Genomic DNA, 23,184 nt, shown 5'->3' on the forward strand with positions numbered 1-23,184 from the left:
AGTTTTATCAATTTAATAATAAAAAAGAAATCCAACATAAGAAAGGGGAGGTAATAAATTTCATACCTATAATATAGTGCTTATTCTCAATAATACTCCCAGCTTGTGAGTATAACCATGTCTTTGTATTCCAGACTCTAGAATCATGATTCGTGTGTGAACTTAAAATGCAGAATTACAGCAGGAAAACAAAACCTTAATTAATTAATTTCCTTTATTTTCATTAAATCAATAAAATCTTTGACTGCTACAGGTTTCCTTTAATAATATATATATATATATATATGTATTATATATATTTAACTCCTTTCTTTTGGATTCCACCGCTGCTAATGCCATATTTACACCAAAAAGTCACCAAATGTTGTATAAAATCTAAAATCCAATGCTGTTGGATTGACAAGGGTTTAGAGATTTAACTTAAAAGACAATGTAGTTACCTTGTTACTTTTCTTTTCGTAAAGATGATTTTTTTTTGCCTTTTGACTGCTGCTGACACTGTAAACCAGTGGCCCCTAAGGGTACATGTGGCATAAAGTTGCCACTGAAGTAGAACTGCAAAAAGTGTTCATATGCTGGAGTTTTCTGAAAGGAAACCATAAAGCAGCTCTGGATGAAATGTCTCCCAATTCAGCACTGGGTATTAATTATAGCAGTAAAGGTGTGAAAAGCCCCTAAACCTATTAATGACCAAATTGCTTAAAGAGGTTTTTACAATAAAAATTGGGATATTATAGCAGTGTTGCTGGAACATCAGCAAAAGTATATATATATATATATATATATATATATATATATATATATATATATATATATATATATATATATATATATATATATATATATATATATATATATATATATATATATATACATACATACACACACACACATTCCAGGTCCCTTTGAATTAGCCATAAGCACATATGTAAGCCATTTTTTTTTTTTGGACAAAAATATATATTCTTATAAAAAACTGATCATTGTACTTGAGTGACTTCAAATATGGACTCAGAGTGGTAGTAAAAGGAATGGCTTCAATTATGACAAAGCGATTCAGGGAGAGAAAAATCAAGCTCTTCAAGAAAAAAAAGAAAAGTATAAAATTAGATTCAAACAGATTTACCCAACCCCCATTCCAGTCTCCCCACAAGTTTCAATGTTAAAATTGGTTCTTCCATCTAGAAAGGCTTTTGATGGTCTTGCTACAAAACAATGGCCTCTTAATTGCAAAGTCATCCAATTGATTCATCAGAAGAACCTTTCGTCTCCCCAGAGCTTGAACGCTAGGTGTTTCAGCATTTACAAAATAGCCTTTTGGTTCTTTATGTAGGTTCATTTTAATTAACTGATAAAAGGAAAAAAGGTATTGATCAGTGTTCTCCATCCCTCCCCCAGCTCTATTTGTGCAGCTAAAAATCCTTCATTCACTCTGACCAATTCTTTACAATCTTTATTTGCTAAAATTGGCAAAATTGGCAAAGGCATCTTGCTTGGGTTGCACAGTTCCAGGAGTCATAGCAGAGGAAATAGCTATATTGGGTACCCCCAAGCCCATTGTGCCTGTCAAACCCATTCCAGCAGCTGGCATCCCCACGTTCACATTCATGCCCATAATTCCCTGGTTCATCATAGGCGTGTTTCCCAAGGAGGTCATACCCATTGTACCCGTCATAACATTGGGCATCCCCATTCCCACAGGAATGGGCCCTCCCATCAATGAACTTGTTGGGGATCGAACAGGCATCACGTTGGACTGGGAGTTGAGGCTCACGGCTGCAAAATTTTGAGTCATCACATTCACAGGTTGTTGCATATCTGCAGAAAAATAAAATACAACAGCCTTTAATTTAATCAATATCCTAGGGTTGAACATGGTGAGTTACAATCTACTTTTAGAAGTTATGTAACTATATTGTGACTTTACAGTGAACAAAGACAAGGAAAAAGTTATATTTATGTTCGCTAGCCAGTTAGCCTACAAAAGATGACTAATTTCCACATCTCTTCCTTCTTCAGTTAAAATTCAGAAAAGTCTAACGAAGTTTTACAATATGTCTTACACCCAGGTTAACTATTGCTAACCAATTGAGCTCCGAGGACAGAGAGTTGATACCACCCATAGGAAGAGCTTAAGAGATGCGGGAGTCCTAATGTGAAGATTTGGGAATGATGCAAGCCTCTGCAGTTAGAGACTTGGCTTCACATCCCTGAAACATTCCCGGGCTCATTCTTCTGGATCACGTTACGGTAACAGAGCTGCCAATGGTAAGAGGCAATGGAGCAGATGAAAAATAGGACTATGATTAAAATTAAGAGAAAAGGTGATCTAGCAAAAGGGTCCGTTTTTTTTTTTTTTAAGACACATTGGTAACATCTGTATAGCAGGTCATGCCAGTGAAGTATTATTACATCAATGGGATCACTTACTCTGTTGCTGAATCATTGTATTAAGCGATGGCTGCTGGGGTTTGGAAGGCTGCATACCAGGTACTAAATTGTCCAAACTGATATTTACACTGGGGTCTGACCAAGTGGATGGTAGAGTTTTGCTGGCATTTTTTTGGACCATCTCTGTACTCGGATTATAAAGAGGACTGGGCTTCTGCAGCATACTGTTAACATTCTGCAAAGGCTAGAAACAAAAGAAAAAAGCTTTTTGTTTTTTTAAATGATGCCATTCACTCCCTAACATTTACTACTGCTGTGTCTAAGAAATAAACAGTTCCATCATGTCAGCATAAAATACAACAAATGGTTGTTTAGGTTTGCATATGAGAAGTTAAAAAGCCAAAGAGAAATGTCATCAGTTTTTATGAGACATGGACGTTCATCTCTTTCAAAGTAGTTTCCCCATCAGTTGGTATCTTGTTGGAAGTGATCAGGATGGTATTTCATATGTTAGCACTAAGCATTTTGCATCAGTGGATTGTGTCACCAAATCAGAGTTGCCTGGCATCTCCCAGACAAGGAGCCCACTCTATTTTGGGCTTTTTGAAATGCATTTGTAGGTTTTTGCACAAGAGTCAATGTGCTTTGGTTTCAACAGCCAATTACTGTCCACTGGAGTAGCCCCACTGTGCGTCATGGCAGCACACAGATGAGGGTGAGGACTGGTCCATCAGTTGCCTGATGACGTAGGCTGCACACATATTCTATTGTTTTTTTTCAGGTTCTAACTTTAAAACCTTCCCTCCCCCAAAAAGGATGACAGAGCATCTCAGATAGAGCGACCGAGTGATAAAGAATGCATCTGAGAGCTAGGGGTAACAAGAAGGTTTGAGCCAAAACAGGACAAAAGCATTCTAGAACCTTTTCTTCACAGAGGAACCAGTCATTAAGGGATTGAGTAACAACAGCATACCTGTGACCTTGACATGGGTAGACTGATGCCCACCGCACTAGAGCTCATCATCGCAAAATTCATGCTTTGTGAAGAAGCCATGGTTGCCTGAGAGGAGCCCATCAAATCAAAGAGGTCAGTAGAATTTGAGGCAGCTGGAGGATGGCCAAGAGCTGGCTGCGAGCTACCAAAGAGCTCTACAGCTGGTTGGGCAGTGCCACCGAAGTGCTCTCCTGCTGAAGCACTGGGACAGGGAGAGGCTTGGTTGAAGGCACTCCAGTCGCCGAAGTCTCCGTTCCCACTTGCTGCTGTACCTGGGGGTGAGGGAAAGAAGGTAAAAGATTTTGAAAGGCACAGAAAAACGCCACATTCTGTGAACTGAAACAAATGAGACCTGATTTGTGTCCGTCCAGATTAACATCTGCAGGTAGAATCTCCATCTGGACATCATTCCTTCTCATGAATATTCCAACAGTTTTAACAAGGTAGCAAAGGAAATATGAAACACCCACGCACAGACAAAAAACTACATCTGATAATGTGTCACCTATGGACCTGGATGAGTGGGACACAGGTTTCCTTCAACTAAGTTTGCAGCATCCAAATGCTTCCAAACAGACACGGGAAAAGTAGATTTGAGGTTCTGTCAAAAGCAGGGCTAGAAGTTTAAGAATCAAACTTGCCAGTACTTTAATCCAATGCTCTGATATTCTCAACAGAGCCATGATCCCAGCTAATGGGTATTAGGCAGTCACTGTACATGAGAAGCCCAATTCCACTGTCATAGTAAAGCATACAAGATAACAGCCATTTATTCAAATCTTTTTGATTACATATAATTAATAGCTTTTGCACAACATAGGAAAATAGTGACACTAAGTGGGATACCAATAAAACCAAGAGCTTTCAAAACAGATTACTAGAGGGTCCTTATCTTACTCTGTTGCCTGCTAACATCATAAGTAATATTTCCCCTGGGCTATGAGAGTACATGATGCTTTGATATGGACCTGTTTCAGATCACATGCCCCAATACCTACATACAGACCAGCAAGCCCAGGATGTGACAGGATCCTTACTTCCATTTCCTTACCTTTATAAGGATCAGTCAAACCACTGACATTAAAATAAGTTTCCTTCACTTACAGGAAAAAAGTAAGTTACAAGAAACATCATGGGTAACATTTTATAGTGAAAGTTATTTAAAATATCCCAAAAGCTGTGGTGGTTTTTGTTGTTTTTAAAAGGCCACATCTTCCAGAGGTTTTTTTGGGGGGGGGGGGTGGGGGGTTGGAGGGGCATTGCATAGGTCAGATTTTTGGTGATGTGGCTAATGTTTTACAGGTCTGGATGTAGTAGATGAATATCATTCTTCTGGCATATGAAATGCATAGGACTGCTTTATTTGCTACATGGATGCACAGCTTAGAGGGAACATTTCCATCATGCATAAGAATTATGATATTCCCCTGTAGGTTGTATCTCATGATGAAGTTCTCATTCCCAGTTAGGCCACAAGCAATATCCCTGCAGTAGGGAAAGAGCTCTGAACTCTAATAAATGATTAAATCAACTCCACTTCCTCCTGCATGAGCAAAGGAAGAGGCTCTGATTGAGATTTCACTGATTTCAAAGTTACTAGACCTATGCACCTGGCTAAGAGTACAACCCACACACCTGGCTATTTCCTAGAGCTGTATTTTCTCTAGTCAAAGGCAACTGCAATAATATTTTACACTCCATGTAAATGCTTAAACACCTGTGTGTTGAAACCTGGTTTTAATTACCCTTACCTTCACTAGTGTATTAAATTTTAAGTAATGGAAAAGGGGGTAGGAGGAAAGAAGCGAGTTTGTTTACAAAATCCAAGCACTACCAGTAGTTTTAACGCAAGAAATGGACTAATGTTCATTAGCTCAGGGCCTTACTAGAACATTTTGCTTTCATTTCCCTTACAAAAGGGACTGTATCGGAGGATTTCAATTAGTACTGCATATTAAAGATTTAAACCCACTTTAAGTATTCCTGATGGACAAGTAAACGCTGAATGTGCTGATTCCATGTGTACTGGATGCAGAGATCTGAACACACAATAAGAAAAAGTAGGGGTAAGAGGAGAAGGTTTTGCCCCCCTTTTGGGGAACTTGATCAAAGATGATTAATCCGGGAAGAAAGGATTACTAGAGGGGCTTATATTGTTAGAGAATGATTAATCATTTCACAAGACTCCTGGCCCACTGCATAATGGTGATCGGTATAGATTAATCATGTTAATGCAGATAAAGGATTGTGTCATTTTAGGCTGTATTCATACACAAATTATTTGCATAGTAGGCAGCTTTATACTTGTAAAAAGAACTTTATTTTGAATAAGTATCACAAGCAAGGAAGCCTGTACAATTAGGACAGTGCTTTTTTTCCCTGCCGGTTGAAATATTAAAGGTGTGTTTTAACCCACAGATGCCCAATACTGCTTTCCTAAATGTAGCAAATAATGCAAAAAGATTCCCAGGTGCTGATCTACAGCCAATTTGCCAAGAGATTTACTAATCTGTCACTGAAATGTCTTCATTCAAACTGGATTTACTCCTATACCCCTAGCTGAGGCACAACTCCCAACTGCCTCAAGAGCAAGAATTACACCCCTTTTGATTGGAGCTCCATACTTTTTGGTCAACTGCAAATATCCATATTTAGCAACATTGTTAAGTTGGCGCCTGCAAGTGGCTGAGCACCCTTGACTCCTACTGGAAGGCTGAGCTCAGAAAAGCTCAAGTTAAAGAAAGAAGAGATTTTAAGTGGTCACCTCCAACACACTTTGCTAGCATAAGACTGTTCACTCTGGTTTGCTTACTACTACTTTGTTCAGAATCGTTTTAAGCACCACAAGCGACGTGGGCTCCATTTCCCTTGAGAAACCACTCCCCAGTGTGCTGTTTCATTATGGATACATTCTCCTTGTTAGAAGAAAGAGCTGTTCTCTCTTACTCCTAGATATATTCCTTGTGCCCCCATAAACAGTTCCTTGCCCTCCTTGGCATTCATATATTTCCTATACTTGTAAACAAGTTGTCATTTAGCTAAGCTATGAAGGACCATCCATCAGTTTTAGCCCACGGATATGCATAAACATAGTCCACTGAAGACAATGGAGTTATGCCAGAGTATTGAGGGCATAACTTGGCCTCACGTCAGTCCTTCCAGGTGTAACTCCTATTCCACCTGGAGGTTTTGAAATCTTGATAGCATCTCCCTTGACATCCGTCAAAGCCAATTTACCTTTGTCTCTCCATTTATTATACAAATGTTTTGTTAATCTTGGAAGACAAGTGGGATTTTAGGTATCTTTAGGGATTATCATTCTTCCAACACAGGTGGGCTGCTATTCCTCATTGCATATGAGCCTAAATTTTTGTTTTTATTTGTTAGACTTTTATAGGTGAATTGTTTGTGGGAGTGTGTGGGGAGGTGGGGTTATCCTGACGTTAAATTCCAATTTGCCAATGTAGTACTCAGTCTGAGCTTTGGGCTAGGTCAAACATTCTATTGTTATTTTCCCCCAGAATTTCCAACATACTAAAATTCCTTTGTATTTGTGTCCTCAGACATTCACAAGTCTCCCAATTTAGTGTGCTCTCATATTCCAGATTAATAAAGTTGCTATGATACCCCAGTCCTAGAAAGGATCCCTGCAGCCAGTGTTCCCTCTAATTTTTCCCACCCATGTGTGGAATGAAATTTGTTATGTGCACCAATATGGAGGTGATGTGAGACACATCACCTCCATATTGGTGCACATAACAACGTTCATGGGGTGGGGTGGGGCCGAGGGGTTCGGAGTGTGGGAGGGTGAGGGCTCCGGCTGGGGTTGTGGGCTCCGGGGTGGGGCTCAGGGCTGGGGCAGAGGGTTGCGGTGCGAGGGGTGAGGGCTCCGGCAGGAAGCGAAGACTCCCCCCAGCTCTCTATCCCTGCAGCAGCACCTGGGCTGGGTGACCGCGGCAGGTCCAGGGCTGGGGCTGCAGGAGAGGTGCTTCTCCCCAGCTGCAGCAGATCTGGGGCCAGCGGGAAGAGGTGCCTCTCCCCTGGCCGCGGCAGGTCCGGGCTGGGCTGGGGCCGGCGGGGAGAGGTGCCTCTCCCCTGGCCGCGGCAGGTCCGGGGCTGGAGGAGAGGCATCTCTCCCCACCGTGGCCCTGAGCACCTGTGTGGCACTTAATAGGCTTCTGCGTGGCCACACAGCTTAGAGGGAACTTAGCCTGCAACACTGCTGAACAGTTTGATACATTGTTGCTGGCCATTACCATGTGTTTAGGGCCCTTCAATCACTTTTCAGTCCATGGCAGTGCTCAAAGTCAAGCAATATAAATTTGTTTTTGAAGACAGACTATCAAATACTTTACTGAAATACTGCTGCCCCACTCAGGCAATTATTTTTTTATAGCACTTGCTTGTATCTGAAAAAGTTTGCGAACTTTTGACTGGAAAGATCAGGAGAAAGGCTGCCTTTTCTCAGAGAAAAAAGTTGGTCAGATGATCTTACATAAGGCATTAGAACATTTTGACGAACAGTGATTAGGTATATCAGTTAGCGATTAGTTCTATCAATAACAGCCAAGAAAGCACGAAGAGTTCACAAATACTGTCTGTGGGAGCACTCAGCATATCACTAAGACTCCTATTAAAAAAGTTCCCCCTCCCCATTTCCAAATATTATAAAAACAATGTTTTTATTGTGTGAAGTTTTTTCTGCTGTTTAATACGTGTTTTTCACCTGGCACGCTACACCCACAAAACTTGGAAGTGTTGAATACCTTGAGTAAGTTTTATTGTCTTGATTTTCCACCCTAAAAGCCACATCTTATTTTGTTATGGTTCAAGTGAGACCATAATTCCAAATGTCAATTTGAATGGAATTCTACTTTCACTAAAACAAAGTTATGCCTGAAGCTCCCACTGGTACAGTGTTTTATGAAATAAGGCCCTCACACATTTCAGAATCAACTGTATCTGATATTGCCAAGAAGTGAGGCTCTCGCTTCCTGTCTGCGACATACCACAGTTGTGTTTCCCTGGACCATTTAAGTACTTAAACTTTATGCCAATACAAAGCTGAAATTTAAATACTGTTTTGTGACATCCACAAACTCTCCTCTAAGCCACCTGACATCCAGGATGGGCAATGATATTAAAAGCAACTTGGGAATCCGAATCACTTTGAAATGAAGAGGGAGGGTAAAGACTCATCTAAATTTCCGTTATTAACCACCATTTTTTCTGACTACTTATGTACTATTTCCCCTCACTCCCTGTATCCTTTTGATGGATGTGACTATAAAGTCTGCCAATTTCCTCTAAGATATCTTATGACTTTATAGCAACATTGCTAAGGGATGCTTCTCAGCAATGCAGGGTGCATCAAATAAAGCAAAATAGGGTTCTAACCCATACCCATTAAAGAAGTATAGAAGAATCATTTATCAAAACCAGAAAACTGTCTTTTATTTAGCCTCAACTGTGTGAAAATACCCATAAGAGACCAAAAAAACATCAAGCACCACTGAGGTGAGCATGTGGCTTTCTTGGTCAAACTAACAACACAAACCAGCCCCAGGAAAGGGAACTAACTGCCAATAATGCCACAAAAAAGGAAGTGGCTTCATTCCCCTCTCCTCATCCCTAATGGCAGTTTTTCAGTCAGTAAATTATCCTACCTTGTGGGGAGGGGAAACTTGCTGAGGCAGCAGCAGAGCCAAAGTCAGCGAATCCTCCAAACGGGTCAGTTGAACCACCTAGAAATGAGAGGAATCACAGGATTGTGGAGCGATACCCTGCTCAATGAACTTGACAAGGGCTTTCTGTAAGCTGCTTTCAGGCATTTCATTTTATTTTTAAACCTCTTGCATTTGGCAGTCAGGCTTTGTTGATTCTGTCGTATGTCTGTACCATTTTTTGAGGCTTTATTACCACCACCATTCTGTATTTATATGAACCTAGACAAACTGGATATTCTTGCCTATGCTGCAGATCTAGCTGATTGTGCATTGCCATATAGGTGGCACGGAAAACAAGATGCAATTTCTGTTTCACAATTCATTCTAAAATAGTAATTCATACAGCGCAATGAAGCTTGAGAGATCAAACTGACAGGAGATGGTGCTGGTATGGTGTAAACTAAGTAATGGGAGGATTACAGAATTAAAATTTGGGAAGCAAAAAATATCAAAATAAATACTTTTTGTAACTGGAGGAATCCTTAATTTATTATGCTGCTTACCATGAAAAATTAAAAGTCTTCTTATATTTAGTTTTTATGTTTCTTAAAGCATGAATGATTCTGCAATGATCTTGGTATCCAGATTTCAAGGACAGAGCTTGCATTGGTGTTCATTTTTTATAAGTTTGCTTTCTCTCTAGAGCAACAACATTAAAGTCCCAACCATGCCTTTTGTAAGCTACCAGTTAAATTATTAACTTTTGAATACAGTATTGTAACGATTTTTCATTAAAGCATATTCAACCCAAACTAGAAAGAAAAGGAAAAAAGCTTTAATAATTATATTTGGGACAACAGAATAGGCAGAAGGCTAATTTCTTAGTCCAAAACACACTTTGCTTTACAGTGTAGTTTTTGTCACTTCTTTCCCCTACAGCTTTTAAGTGGCCATTCTAACGGCCTAAAGGTACCAAAAAGTTGACCTTATTTTTGTTTGTCCTTAAAGATTTCACCTCTGAACAGTCACACCCTGAGAAGTAGCAGCAGCAGTTCAATTATTGTGCTTTTAGTGTTATGCGTACATTATATAGGTTACATCACAGCTGCTTAGCCTGCAGTGCTTAGAAACTAGCCAGGTGGGACTGGAACATCTGTGCTGCACTCAAACACCACCAGGGACAGCTTCCAACATCTGGTGCCATTTCTGAATTGTCTTATCGCTGCAAGACATTCTGCCCCATCTGCTACTCTCAACTGGGTTAATTAAACTAGAACTATCTCCTTTATAATAAACGGCTAGCAGTAATAAAAGGAACAATTCACTTTCTAATACATGTGTACTTGTATTTCTTTTTAATGTTATTTTATTGTCGTCAATATCAGGAAGGCATGACTGTTTTTCAAAGGGGAAATGGTGTCTATCTACAGAACGTGTATGATTTGATATAAAGCAGCAAATAAAGAGTAAGGGAGGACCATGCGTCTGAATTCCACAGAAGGTTAATTCCATTGTAATACCTGTACCACTCTTTTTAGAAAAGATTGAAATTTTCTATCTGATGATGATGCCTGAACAAATGCAGTAGGATTTGTATTGAAGGAATTTATATAAAATATTTGTTTAGTCTGTTGTATTTTGATATAAAAACCTTGCATTGGATATAATGTAAACGTGGGAGGGAGGTGGAATGAGCCAGTCAAATATCAAAGTTGGAAACTAAGTGAGAAGATCAAACTTACTGGGTCTACTGCAAAGGAAACACTTTCATAGTAATACCTCATTTGCTTCCTGTTAAAGTAGGTGAAGATTTGATCTTTTTGTACATAGAACATACAGCATAGGTTCTGTATTCTCCTATGTCAAACCACAACCTCAAGATCAGCTGCTTTCCTGACAAGCCTAAAGAGGTAACCCATAGCCACAGCATTGACTAACCCCCTCACTTTGAACCCAAAAGATGTAAGGGATTTCTGAATATTCTTCAGGTCTTTTGCCTCAATGGTCATTCTTGCCAATTCTCTCTCTCCCTCTCTCTCTCATGTGCCTGTTTCATTTTCGGATGGAACACTAAGCTCAAGAGGAAAGAAGCAGAACCTAGACTGATAGCAACAAAAGCAGCTCTCAATGGAGGAAGCCATTGGCCTAGAGTTAAACCTAGTCTCTAATAATCCTAAAAAATAGCTATGACCACCTACGTGCCACCATGGACATGGCACTGTCTTGTTGGTGTGACTTCTCTATGCAAGTCTGTCTTTACACGTTCTGTAAACAGGAGGTAACTTATTGGGCAACTTCAATAAATTGTAAATCTCAAACTTCACCATCCCTTTCCTGTACTGTAAAGCTTGCTCAGTGTTCCCACATCTCAGGGGAAACAGTTACAGCACCTACTACACTGAAAAATACATATAGATGAGGAGTTGTTTAGCAAACGCCTCCACAGATCCTGGAACTCATAGTATTTCCCTGCCAATTTCTTTACAGGGGAGATCAAAGGCTGCTTTTGACCCCTCCACTGTGTCTTGCGTGACCCAGGAAATGTTCCCACACCCTCTGCTGCAAGGAACATATTGGTCATCACAAGCGACCTGCATGTGAAGGACAGTGCTAATCTTCACAACATGAGCTATCCTCAAAGGTTCCCACAGGAGATCTGTCGCTATAAATGAACTCTTTCCATCTGCCTTCACAGGGCAGCAAGGAGATTATTTACAATGACCAGCTGGTAATATGCCTCTTCTCAATACCACTCCTCAATGCTGCTGAAGACGGGAAAAATTGCTGTACCACTGTAGAGCAACAAAAAGAATCAGCAGCTCAGATGTGCTCAAATATGGAGAGCTACATTTGTTTGAAAAGGGTTCAGTTTAAAAATGAAAAATTCTTCTGTTTAGAATTTTTTAAATCTCTCTCTCTCTCTCTCTCATCTCTTATTAAAACTGGATTTAAAAGGGAAAGAATAAAGTGTTACAAAATAGGCTTTTTACAAAAACCTGATGAGTATTTCCATGGATAAAGGGGCAAGGTGGAGGACAATGTGGATTCTGCTTTTGGAACATATCAGAATGACCATGGATCTCAGCATTCCTAAAATGCATGCCTCACTCATTTACCTTTCCCTCAATAAAGGCAAATAAAAGTTAATGTATGAAAACTTTAAAGATCTTGGGAAGTGGGAAGGAGAGAAATTAAGACAGATACTAATTTATTATTTATTTTAACTTGGTTGTCTGGTGAGTACTATGGGTGCTGTCTCTACCCAGCATCACTGCTTTGTCACCCATACTATTTTCAAGATCACACCATTATAGCACAAGCAGTATCTCAGATGATATTTATCACATTTGACTGTTATTTCATGAATGCGTAACATGTCCAAACTAAACAAGTTTGCACTCTTTTGATAAGTGACATTGTGCAATGCAGCAGCATTGAGATGGTGCCACATTGCTCCTGGCTGCTAACAGTGTAATCCTTTACTGAATTTTCTTGCACTTATGGATTCATAAATAACCCACAAGATTATGAATTAAATACATTTTAAGTTTTATGTAAAATTTATACAATTATATCCAGCGGCGGCTCCAGGCACCAGCGCTCCAAGCGCGTGCCTGGGGCGGCAAGTCGCGGGGGGCGCCCTGCTGGTCCCTGCGAGGGCGGCAGTCAGGCAGCTTTCGGCGGCATGCCTGCGGGAGGTCTGCTGGTCCCGCAGATTCGGCGGCTGGTACGCCGAATCTGCGGGACCGGTAGACCTCCCGCAGGCATGCCGCCGAATCCGCGGGACCGGTGGACCTCCCGCAGGCATGCCGCCGAATCCTCGGGACCGGGGACTTCCCGCAGACATGCCGCCGAATCCGCGGACCTCCCGCAGGCATGCCGCCAAAGGCAGCCTGCCTGCTGTGCTTGGGGCGCCAAAAAAGCTAGAGCCGCCTCTGATTATGTCTAGTTAATGATTATGCATCATACCACAAAGCTATTAGCCCTTGGTGTTGGGCAAAACTAGGAAGTGTGGCCTTAAAAAAAACAACAAAAAAACCCCCAAACCATGTATTATATAAAAGAGTAACCAGTTATTTGAAAAAAAATAAATTTGTTTTGATCAATGAATACAGCTGGAAAAACTGCAATCAATTCACAGAATTTAATTATTATAACCCAATCTGCTATGGGGAGGAGGCTCATTCAGCCCCACTATAAGCTACTACAAATACTGCGAGGAAAGAAGCACTACTAAGGTGCCCCATGTTACACAGAAACAGTAGGCTTGTGTTAATTAGTAAAATTTCTGTTTGCAATTGAGAGAGAAACCTTCTTTCAAAGGTTTCTTGCCAACTAAAAGGGTCACACTGGTGCTTAATTCTCTGTTAAACTTGATACTGAGGGGAAAATATTACATCCAGCCATCTGACCACCCCCATCCTCCTCCAGTTAACTCTTCTTTGATTGTCCCATTAAAACACCTTAGATACATGACAAACTCCCTTTAATAGTTTATGATCCACTGTTTTAACTGTGGCTGGCATGAATGTCTGTAGCATGACACGAGACTTTTTTTTTTTTAATTATATTATCTCTCTCTTTCTCACACCCACATCCATACACACCCACACCCAACCCAGTTTTGTACTTTTGTAGGCAAGTCACTGAAATCTAAAGCTTGCCTAAAAGAGTTACTGTGGTTTCACAGTTTAGTGCTAGTGTGGGCATGAGTGAACTTAAATTTCAGTTTAGTATTCAGAGAATAATTCACCATAAATTAATTGAACAGAATTGTAACTTCAGAGTGAGTTTTTTGGCATTAGGGTTGGGGTTATCCAGGGGTCATGAGGAGATAAAAGAAATGAGTTTGCTTTTGCTGTATACATTAGATGTGGCTTGTGAATAGAGGTCATCCATTTCTATAGCTGCCTATCCCTTAACTTGTAACATGAGAAACTTAAAGCTGACTGGATTGTGCTTGCTTTTAGAATTAATTATAAATAACTCTGCATTATAACCCATGCAGTTTCTGACAGACTGATTTAGTGGCTAATCTTTATGATTTGCTAACCTTATTATTAATCCTATATATAGTAAAAGCTGTGTTATCCAGCACTTTAAACCGGACTTTCAATGAAGACCAGAAATGCCAGTTTATAGAGCTGTCCGGTTGGTATAGTCCAGTTGGCACGGGGCCAGCAAGCTCCCTACATGGCTCAGCACGTAGTGGCGACATGTCCCTGATGCTCCGATGCTCCTAGGCAGAGGTTCAACTAGGCAGCTCTGCGCCGGCCCCGCCCTAAGCGCTGGCTCCGCAGTTCCCGCTGGCAGGGAACCGTGGCCAATGGGAGCTGCGGGGGTGGCACCTGCGGGCGGAGGCAGTGCGCAGAGCCATCTAGCTGTGCCTCTGCCTAGGAGCAGCAGGGACATGTCACCACTTGCAGGGAGCTGCCCAAGGTGAGCGCCACCTAGATCGGGCACCCCAACCCCCGCCCCGAGCCTCCTCCCTCCCTCAAAGTCCCACCCAGAGCATGTGCCCCATACCTACTCCTGCACCCCAACCCCCAGCCCCACACCCCTTCCCCCACTCAAACTCCCTCCCTCTTAGTTAACCAGAATTTTTCACTTACTGGCACCCCCCATTCTCCCAACATGCCGGATAAAAAATGTAATATGGTAATTTGTGTGCAGTTATAAACTTACACACAGTTGTCCATTTTTTGGGTACTTGAAACATTTTGCTTTGCTTGTCACCATTTTTCTTTCCCCTTTATCCTTACAATATTAAAACCCACAAGCTTGTGCACGGACAGTCAAAATTAAACAGATCATAGATTAAGGATAAGGATATATACCTGTTGAGATTGGCTGGCCAGCACCATCAAACAGATCAAACAGATCATTAGAAGACTTGCTGCCAGGGGGTCCTGAAGCCTAAAGAAGACAGAATTTACCAGCTTTTTAAAAAACATGATTGAAGTACTATTTATAGTTCAACTGCAAGTGTAGCTTTCTAACCGTCTTATCACAAACTTCACACATGAATTGAGCATTGTTCTCCTGATGAAATGGCCCCCCAAAATGGCCAGAATGTCTGCAGAGATGCAGATGGATAGAGGGGAGCTTGTTTGAGTAACCTAATTAAGCAAAGACAGACTTCACTAGAATATATTTAAGAGAATCTGAAGTTAAAAAGTGCTGAAGGAACATTACCTACCATGTTATTTTTACTATCTGTAGCCATTTATGTCCACGGAAGATTTAAATCGGAGAAGCAAACATCAAAGGTGTGCACGTTTAAATCACTTTGGTTTTGGTTGAATGATATAAACCTTATGTAAAATACTACTAAAGAACGTCACCGTTATCAGGTGGTGAATATGTTCAATCAGATCTTAGGGCTTGTTTACATAGGGAGATTTCCTTCCCACATACTTATAGCAGAATTATTAATTCATTAATACATAATTATTCCATTTAGTTATACTGGTATAAGTCTCCACGTGGACACTATTCAAGAATTACATTGATTTTATTCCAGAATGATGACTGTGCTTTGGAAAATTATAAATCACTTATTCTGGAATTGTGTGTCCACAGGGGAATTTACACTAGTACAACTATAGAAGAATAATTATTCTGGTATAGCTATGCAAGAAAATTTTGCCATGTAGACAAGCCCTTAGTTAATGGACAGAGTTATCTGGAAGACAAACTGTTTTGCAACACATTAATCTAAAATCTCAGAATAACTGACTTGTATTATCAAATATAATTCCAAAGTTACTGTGGGACCCTGACTTAGCTTGCAAGGTCACAAAGGAGACAGAGGGAAAGCAGTATTGAAGCCTTCCTTTTATCAGTCATGTAACAAGGAAGAGAATGCATTTCCTGACAGTACCATGGCACATCGGAAGTCACTTCACTAGCATAGTCACTAATACTAGTATTGGTCATGAATTTCCAAGAGAATGTTTTTCCATCAGAAAAATGCTGATTTGGCTAAACTGTTTTCAGGAAAGGGTTAATTTTGACAAAAAAAATTGGGGAGTTTAGAAAATTTCTAAACATCTCATTTTGACACTCCTGAAACAAAAATATTTTGTTTTTTGGTTTGAAACTTTAGTTAATTTATACTAAAAATAAAAATTTTAAGAAGTCAAAATTGAAGTGAAACATTTCAATTAACCCAATCTGAAATTTTTGGAGTATTGTTTGTGAAAGTTTTTGAAATTTCAGCTACACCTCTACCCCGTTTTAACGCTGTCCTCGGGAGCCAAAAAATCTTACCGCGTTATAGGTGAAACCGCGTTATATCGAACTTGCTTTGATCCGCTGGAGTGCGCAGCCCCACTCCCCCGGAGCACTGCTTTACCGCGTTATATCTGGTTGCGTTATATCGGGGTAGAGGCGTACTTGTCTGATTCAGGATGGGAAGTTTTTTTTTTTAAGTCTTCTTATGGGATGAGAAAACTGCTTCCCACCCAGCTCTAATACACGAGATCACCATCAGTTTGGTTAATCTGAATCCTATATTCTTGCAGGAAACATCACAAAGAATGCACACATTTAGCCAACGTTACTACTCCTGCAGTACAATGGCATTCTTACTGTTCTATGAATCTTGGCACTGGGGTCAAGTGCATCTATGGCAGACTGACGACCTGCTGAAGTCTGTTAAGTACCATTTTACTACCTGTCTGCCTGACTACTTGCCTCAATCACACTGGCACAGAGTTTGTGGATTCTCTTACTTTAGGTGGAAGTGGGAGGCAGTCCAGAACAATCTATCCTGGTCAATGAGAAAAAGGGGAAGGTCTGCTGACTCTCCAGAACTCTCCTGGCAGGCTTCCACATTTTAAGATGGTTTCTACCTACTAGAGGAACAGTCATGGACTCAGACATTAGTCGGGCGGGGGGCAAGGGGGCGCACAGAGAGAGAGAAAGAAAGATCCCAAATGGCTGACATTAGCTTTATTCCTCCAATGCGAGTTTTGTACCCTTCTAACGCACTCATTAAATTAGTACTTGTGGGATACAACCAGCAGTAAGAATCTGAGACACAAGCCCATGATCATCGGGAGGGGAAAAGCCTTACAATCCCACGCTCAAAAGAGTTTTAAAAATAAAGAACTGCTTCAGAACACTCTTCCCACAGGCAGCACTAAGGCTGTAGTCTAGTTTGTAGATCCTGGTGAAGATACGCATCAATGGCCAGTCAACTCTGAACATCTCTTCAGATGAGGGCATTTGTCAATAGAGAGCATTGCCCCTAGAGACTTTTGAGAACCGGTCTGCCAATTTTGGGGTAGACTTTTCTAATATCACATCTTAGCCATTTAGAAATGGTTATTTTGAAGATTTTTTATTCCTGTATTTGGAGTGGAAGCTCTGCAGATTTATAGATCTCTAGTCAAGCTGATAATTCATCTGAGATCCAGTTTGTGCTGAATTCCTCCTTATGCTTCAGATTCAGGTAGAGGGAAAGATGATTTTCTTAACATCACAGAATTCACAACAGCAATTATTGAAAGCGAAGTTGACAGGATCACCTTGTCCTTGTGAAGTATACAGGATGCTTCTTTATCTGGGTAGTCTGAATACCTACAGAGGTAATGGAAACCAAGAAAGCTACTTCAATGGACCACAAGTACATGGATATGATAACATGGAGTTTGAGAGTTTAAGACCCAGATCAAGTTCCATATAGGCCAATGTTTGTATAAAGTGGCTTTATCTGGACTCTGATGAATCATGCTATGTAAGAAAGACAGTGGAGTCTTACTGCCAGCTCCTAGAATGCTAGATATGTTAAAGATCCAAGTGATGGCTTGTCTACGGGATCAGACTATTTAGTAAGAATGAAGCAATGTCTTTAGTTCTTCTTGGTGTCATCACACAGTCCATTAGCTCCAACCATTGAGTCTGAGCCAGAAATGAGCAGAAGCCTTCTAAGACTGTGTTCCTTTTGAGACGATGGTATAACATATAAATTAGATAAAATCTCTTTTGTTATGCTACATTCAAGAGCCACACTTCACCTTCCTGAATTTTGGGTTCCAGATGGAAGATCTGGGTAACCAGTAGATGAAACGAACATATGGTTATCATCTCCATTTGTTCAAAGTATCAGGGCCTCATTAACCAACTGGTTACGAGCAGGATGACAAGTAATTTTTCTCTTTTTACACTGTTCTGTTCAGTAAAAGCATGGGGAGAGCAGAAGTAACTTGGAAGAGAGCTTCCATGCCTAGAACTATTGAGTGTGTCCTTCAAGACATTTGTTTTACTTGTGATTTGGCTGTGAAGCAAATAGGAACACTTAAGGCTGGCTTAATCTCAGATACGATATGGAAGTACTGGTTGCTCATTCTCCATTCTGACGACTGGACAACTTGACAATTCAGCCAGGCTGGATTTTCAGGTATGTAGGGCTAAATGAAGGCTAGGATTCTCTCCTCCCATCCCATACTGTGAAATGTCTCACAGCAGTTCAGAGCTTCTGATCCCTCCCTGGCAGCTGATGCAGACAAAGGTGGTCACTTATCACCTTAAAGTACTGACCCTGCCGGAGGTCTGGGAAGCTAAGAATGTGAACTTCACTGATCTCAGCCTGAGGAGATTTTTCTTTCTTTTTTTTTTTTTTTATAGCCTTTTCCACACTGTGGATGACCAAATGCCCTGAGGGTTGTGTGGGAGCCCAAGGTGAACCCCCACACCTGAGAAACAACTAGTCCCTATTATTTTCTGACTTCTTGCAGATAGGCAGTATGCAGCTGTCCTGTCAGGGAGCGCTTGATGAAAGATCACCACAGGAAATATTTGGAAGTCCAATGGGAAACATGCTCTTCCTTTTTATGGCAGAGAAGCGAGTGGACTCAGCTTTGCAGCAGAAATCTTTGCAACAACCTCTTGTGGAGTCTAACCAAAGAAGACACATCTATGCATGAGAGCATTGTGTTTAACAGCCTGAGGCAGTCTCAGTGACACTAATTATTTTTATAACAAGAAAGTTTAATTTCAGAGGATTACAATTTCAAATAAGGAACAAAGAGCAGGCCAGGAATAAAGATCCACTTTGCAAGTCAGTGTCAGACTAAAAATAGACAATATAAAAGATATACACTTAGGCAAGATGTGCTTCTAAAAGTTTTTGCCGTTTTCCAAGAGATGTCAATAGGCTCTTGAATTTTTCAATATTTTCTGATGCGTGTAAGTGAACCTTACAAAGATTCATAAACTGTGGATTGACCATAAATAACTGTTTCACAGAGTCTGGCATGCCCACAATTACAGGGAGACAAAAAGCAGAAAGATAACAGATGGGTTAGGTAAGGAAATACAATATCAGTAGAAACCCAAGGGAAGCTAGTAAGACTAGAGCCTTCACCTATACTACATAAGTAGATATTTTAAACACTATTGTGAAACAGGCTTTCAACTCAGCCATGTTATAAGACTTCTCTCCCTCCCCCCTTTTGCCTGTGTGTACAGAAAAAAAGTTAGTTGTGGTTGGGCCACAAACTTGTTCCAACAATTATTTTGTAGCTTAGATATGACTGTAATTAAAACACTGGCCCCAGACACTGAGTTTTCTAGTACCCAACAGCAATAGAGACTGACGAGTTGGACAATATTTGTGAACATACTAAATGGCTAGGGAAAAGAAACTTGCCACAAGTATTTTTTTCCCCTTAGGTATGTCCAAACAATTTAGAAGCTTGAAATTCAGCCTAGTGATAAATCAAAATCATGTTTCTGTATTTTAAGTTGGGGCTTTGTATTTTGAGAGCTTTGCTAATTACATATGGCTGAATGTGGTGTTTTTAAACAAAAACTGTTACAAATCTGAAGTATTGTATAGAATACTAATGTTTGAAATACCAGACATTTGGAGATTAAAAATAGAAGTATCTTTTGAACCTTAAATTCTCTCCTCCTGCTATTTTTTTAAATAGAGATTAAAATAGAGAAATGATAGCTACTTTGTTTAAAAAAAACAACAACCACATCCACCCATCAGAGCCTGCCCATTCTAAATTTGTGGAGTGACGGCACTATATTACTAGATAAGGGACATTTATTCTAGGTCCAATTTTAGGGTCTTAGACGCTATTGAAAATCCAACCCTTTAATTTCTGGGAAAATAGTTACTCTTTGGGCTGCTCTATAGTCTACTTAATTCTGAGTTCCCTTGTTCTTAAAACAAACATGGTTTCAGAATTGGAAGAATGGAAGTTACATCTTACCTTTACTGTAGATTGTGGGGTATGAGCTGCATTCTGATCCGGACTTGTTTTGTCTCCCGTGTAATGTGCTGCTGCTCCCAGATCAATGGTTTTGGAAGGATTTGCTGTGCGTTTGTGTCTGGTGGTGGTGGTCTCTGTGGCCTGTGTTATATGAATATGTTTGGTCGTCACCGTCTCCTCTTCATCTTTGAATTCACCTTTGGAGGATTTACCTCTTCTTGCTTTCTTTTCCTCATCACTATCACTACAAGAGCAATGAAGAATGAAACAAAACTGATAATAATCAGTACAAATATGATTCAATTCCTCCTCACCAAGATCCGAAGCCCACTGAAATCAATGGAGTCTTTTCATCTACTTCAATGGACGCTGAACTGAGGCCTAAGAATTTTGACAAGAGTGTTGATTTGTATTAACAAAAGACTGTGTAGACAGCGACTTAGGGAAAGGAGTACACAGCTTTAATATTTGAGAAATTAATACTTTACACTTATGTGGCACTTTACAAAAGTGGGAGTAGCATTATCCCAATTTTTCAGAGACTTTTCTGTGCATGTGTGGGGTTTAAAGGTATTTGTTAGATACAGCTGTCTGGCCTGTTATAATTAGGGATATTTAGAAAAAGAGTGAAGTTGGTAGGCCTATTCAACACTTGCCCCAACAGGTTATTTACTGGTCGAAATGAAGCGGTGCATCAAGAAAGGGTGCTGGCCTTAAGATGTCAAGCATACCAACTCCACTTCCAGCCCATGTTCCATTTGAGATATATGGGCTTTTATTTTCTTTCAAGTATTTGTGAAAAATGGTTACCCAGCTTTAATAAGATTGTTTCACAGTATTATACAGAACTGTTCTAAACTTCCCAGCTCAGAAAACACATTTATTCGTACACCTCAAAGCACGTGTCTGTTTTAGTTGAAATCTTTTTATGTACCACAGTGTAATGTATATTTAGTCTATTAAATTCTCCATTCTTACTTTGCTAGTGACCCAAAAAGGTGTAAAATATTATTCATTTTTGCAACAGGCATATTGCATTTTATCATTAGGGCAACAGAATTGTACATAACAATGAAGAATGCTGGAGAGAAAGCTTAAATATATTGAAAAACTATTTTGAAATAGCAATTCCCTTCTGGGTACATAATTAAAAGTGGAAGGTTTTTATATTTTAATAATGCACAAGAGTACTAACGTATCTAATTGAACAAAGACTGTCCTTTTGTCAGTGGGGATACAGGAGCAGCGCCAGGGTTTTTGACACCCTAGGCAGCAGCGCTCCTCCTCAGAGCATTCGGCGGTGGGGGTCCTTCCGCTCCATGTCTTCGGGGCGCTTCGGCGGTGGGTCCTGGAGCGAGTGAAGGACCCGCCGCCGAATTTCCACCGAAGACCTGGAGTGGAAGGACCCCCCGCCGCCGAATTTCCACCAAGGACGGCAAAATGCCGCCTCCCCCCCAAATCCTGCCGCCCTAGGGTCGCCTAGTGGAAGCGCCGGCCCTGTGGGGATATGACAACCACAATATACTCTAAAGGGTAGCCTTTGTTCTCTGCTGAGAATAGTGGGGAGTTTGGCATACTTCATATACATAGAGGAAATGGGACACATACAATCTAGTTGCCACTGGAAGTGCTTCCAAAGACTAACAGCATTAGCTTTAGCCAGACATACAAGCAAGTGTGGTGAAAGACTGCACACAGCTCTGCCAGTGCACCTAGTCCCCGATTTGTAGCAACTCTCAGCTGTTCCAGCTCTTGGCCCTCTGAGCCTACAGTACTATTAGCACCATGCACAAGAGAGGGAATAGAAGGAGACCACTACATTCATTTTCAGTTGTGATATCAGGATTTTAATCCAAGTCTCCAAAGATGACTGGCAAGCTCACTAATGCAATGCATCATTTAGTCACCCCACTCCTGGCTTAGAGTGTAAGCTCCTTTGGGGCAGGTTCTTTCCATTGTGTGTTCATGCAGTGCTTAGCACAATAGGTCTCCGACCCTGATTGGGACCTTTAGGTACTACTGCAATACAATTACTATTGTTAACCACATCAGTGCAGCCCCAAGTACCTAATGTGTGCATGTGTTGTGGGGAACTTGAGGGAGACGAGAGGTTATCAAGTGCAGGTGCTGTCACATGCACCGATGAAATGTGCACTTCAGATGCATGCCCATATTACACTATAGCATAAGTTTCAGAGGAACGTAGTAAGGTTAATCTCACTTGCTCAAGAGTAAGACACAGATGACCCTTTAGTGATCTACACCATCTTAACTGCTGCACTACCAGAAATTCTAGCTCTACAAAAATAAAAAGGGTTTGAGTGGTCAACTGACCTCCAAAATCCACAGCATTAGAGAAGCGATGTTTAGGTGGATGCATGTGTTATATCTGAACGTTTTCCAGAGAGGTTAAATAGATATACACTGAAATGTAGGACATAAAATATTATAGTGCCCAATTTTCTATAATAAACTGTACTGCTTCAAACGGAATGTCTCAGGAGATTTGTTTTGATTTTTCTTTGATGGTCACATTAACAGCAATGAAACATTATAGATTAATGTTCACTTTAAGTGTGTTTACTATGTACGGAATAAATCCCTATAAAATCGTACCGCTTCATGTGAGAACTGCATAGTGAATGTTAAGAAGTTTCATCTAGTATCGTATTGAATCATTAAAGATAAGGTCCTATGAGCAATGCATGTTCACGAAACAGCCAAGAGCTGAACTCTAGCCTGTGGTCTCTTCCTTTGCTTTAGATTCTCCTCCCCCCCGAAGGAGTGAAAATGGTTTACTGTCTCTTTGATTGGGGGGGTGGGGGGGGAGGGGGAAGATAGTTTGAGGCAGAATGTCTAAACCTAGTCAGCCCGTAAAGAAGGATTACCACTCTTTAAACCA

At 40.6% G+C, this 23,184-nt stretch overlaps 1 protein-coding gene across 1 annotated transcript in view; it reads right to left on the reverse strand.

Moving 5' to 3' along the window:
* Positions 1-912: 912 nt before the first annotated feature.
* CLINT1 (clathrin interactor 1) overlaps positions 913-23,184 on the reverse strand; it is a 79,602-nt gene continuing 57,330 nt past the window's right edge. The window contains exons 7-12 of the mRNA XM_065409280.1: positions 20,283-20,526; positions 14,889-14,967; positions 9,052-9,129; positions 3,365-3,657; positions 2,431-2,635; positions 913-1,818 (exon numbers count right to left, since the gene is read on the reverse strand). Of these exons, the coding sequence (XP_065265352.1) occupies positions 1,454-1,818; positions 2,431-2,635; positions 3,365-3,657; positions 9,052-9,129; positions 14,889-14,967; positions 20,283-20,526 (1,264 nt within the window). The 3' untranslated portion in view covers positions 913-1,453. The remainder of the gene's footprint in view (positions 1,819-2,430; positions 2,636-3,364; positions 3,658-9,051; positions 9,130-14,888; positions 14,968-20,282; positions 20,527-23,184) is intronic.

The sequence above is a fragment of the Emys orbicularis genome, chromosome 8 (genome assembly GCF_028017835.1).
Source record: "Emys orbicularis isolate rEmyOrb1 chromosome 8, rEmyOrb1.hap1, whole genome shotgun sequence".
Lineage (NCBI taxonomy): Eukaryota > Metazoa > Chordata > Testudines > Emydidae > Emys > Emys orbicularis.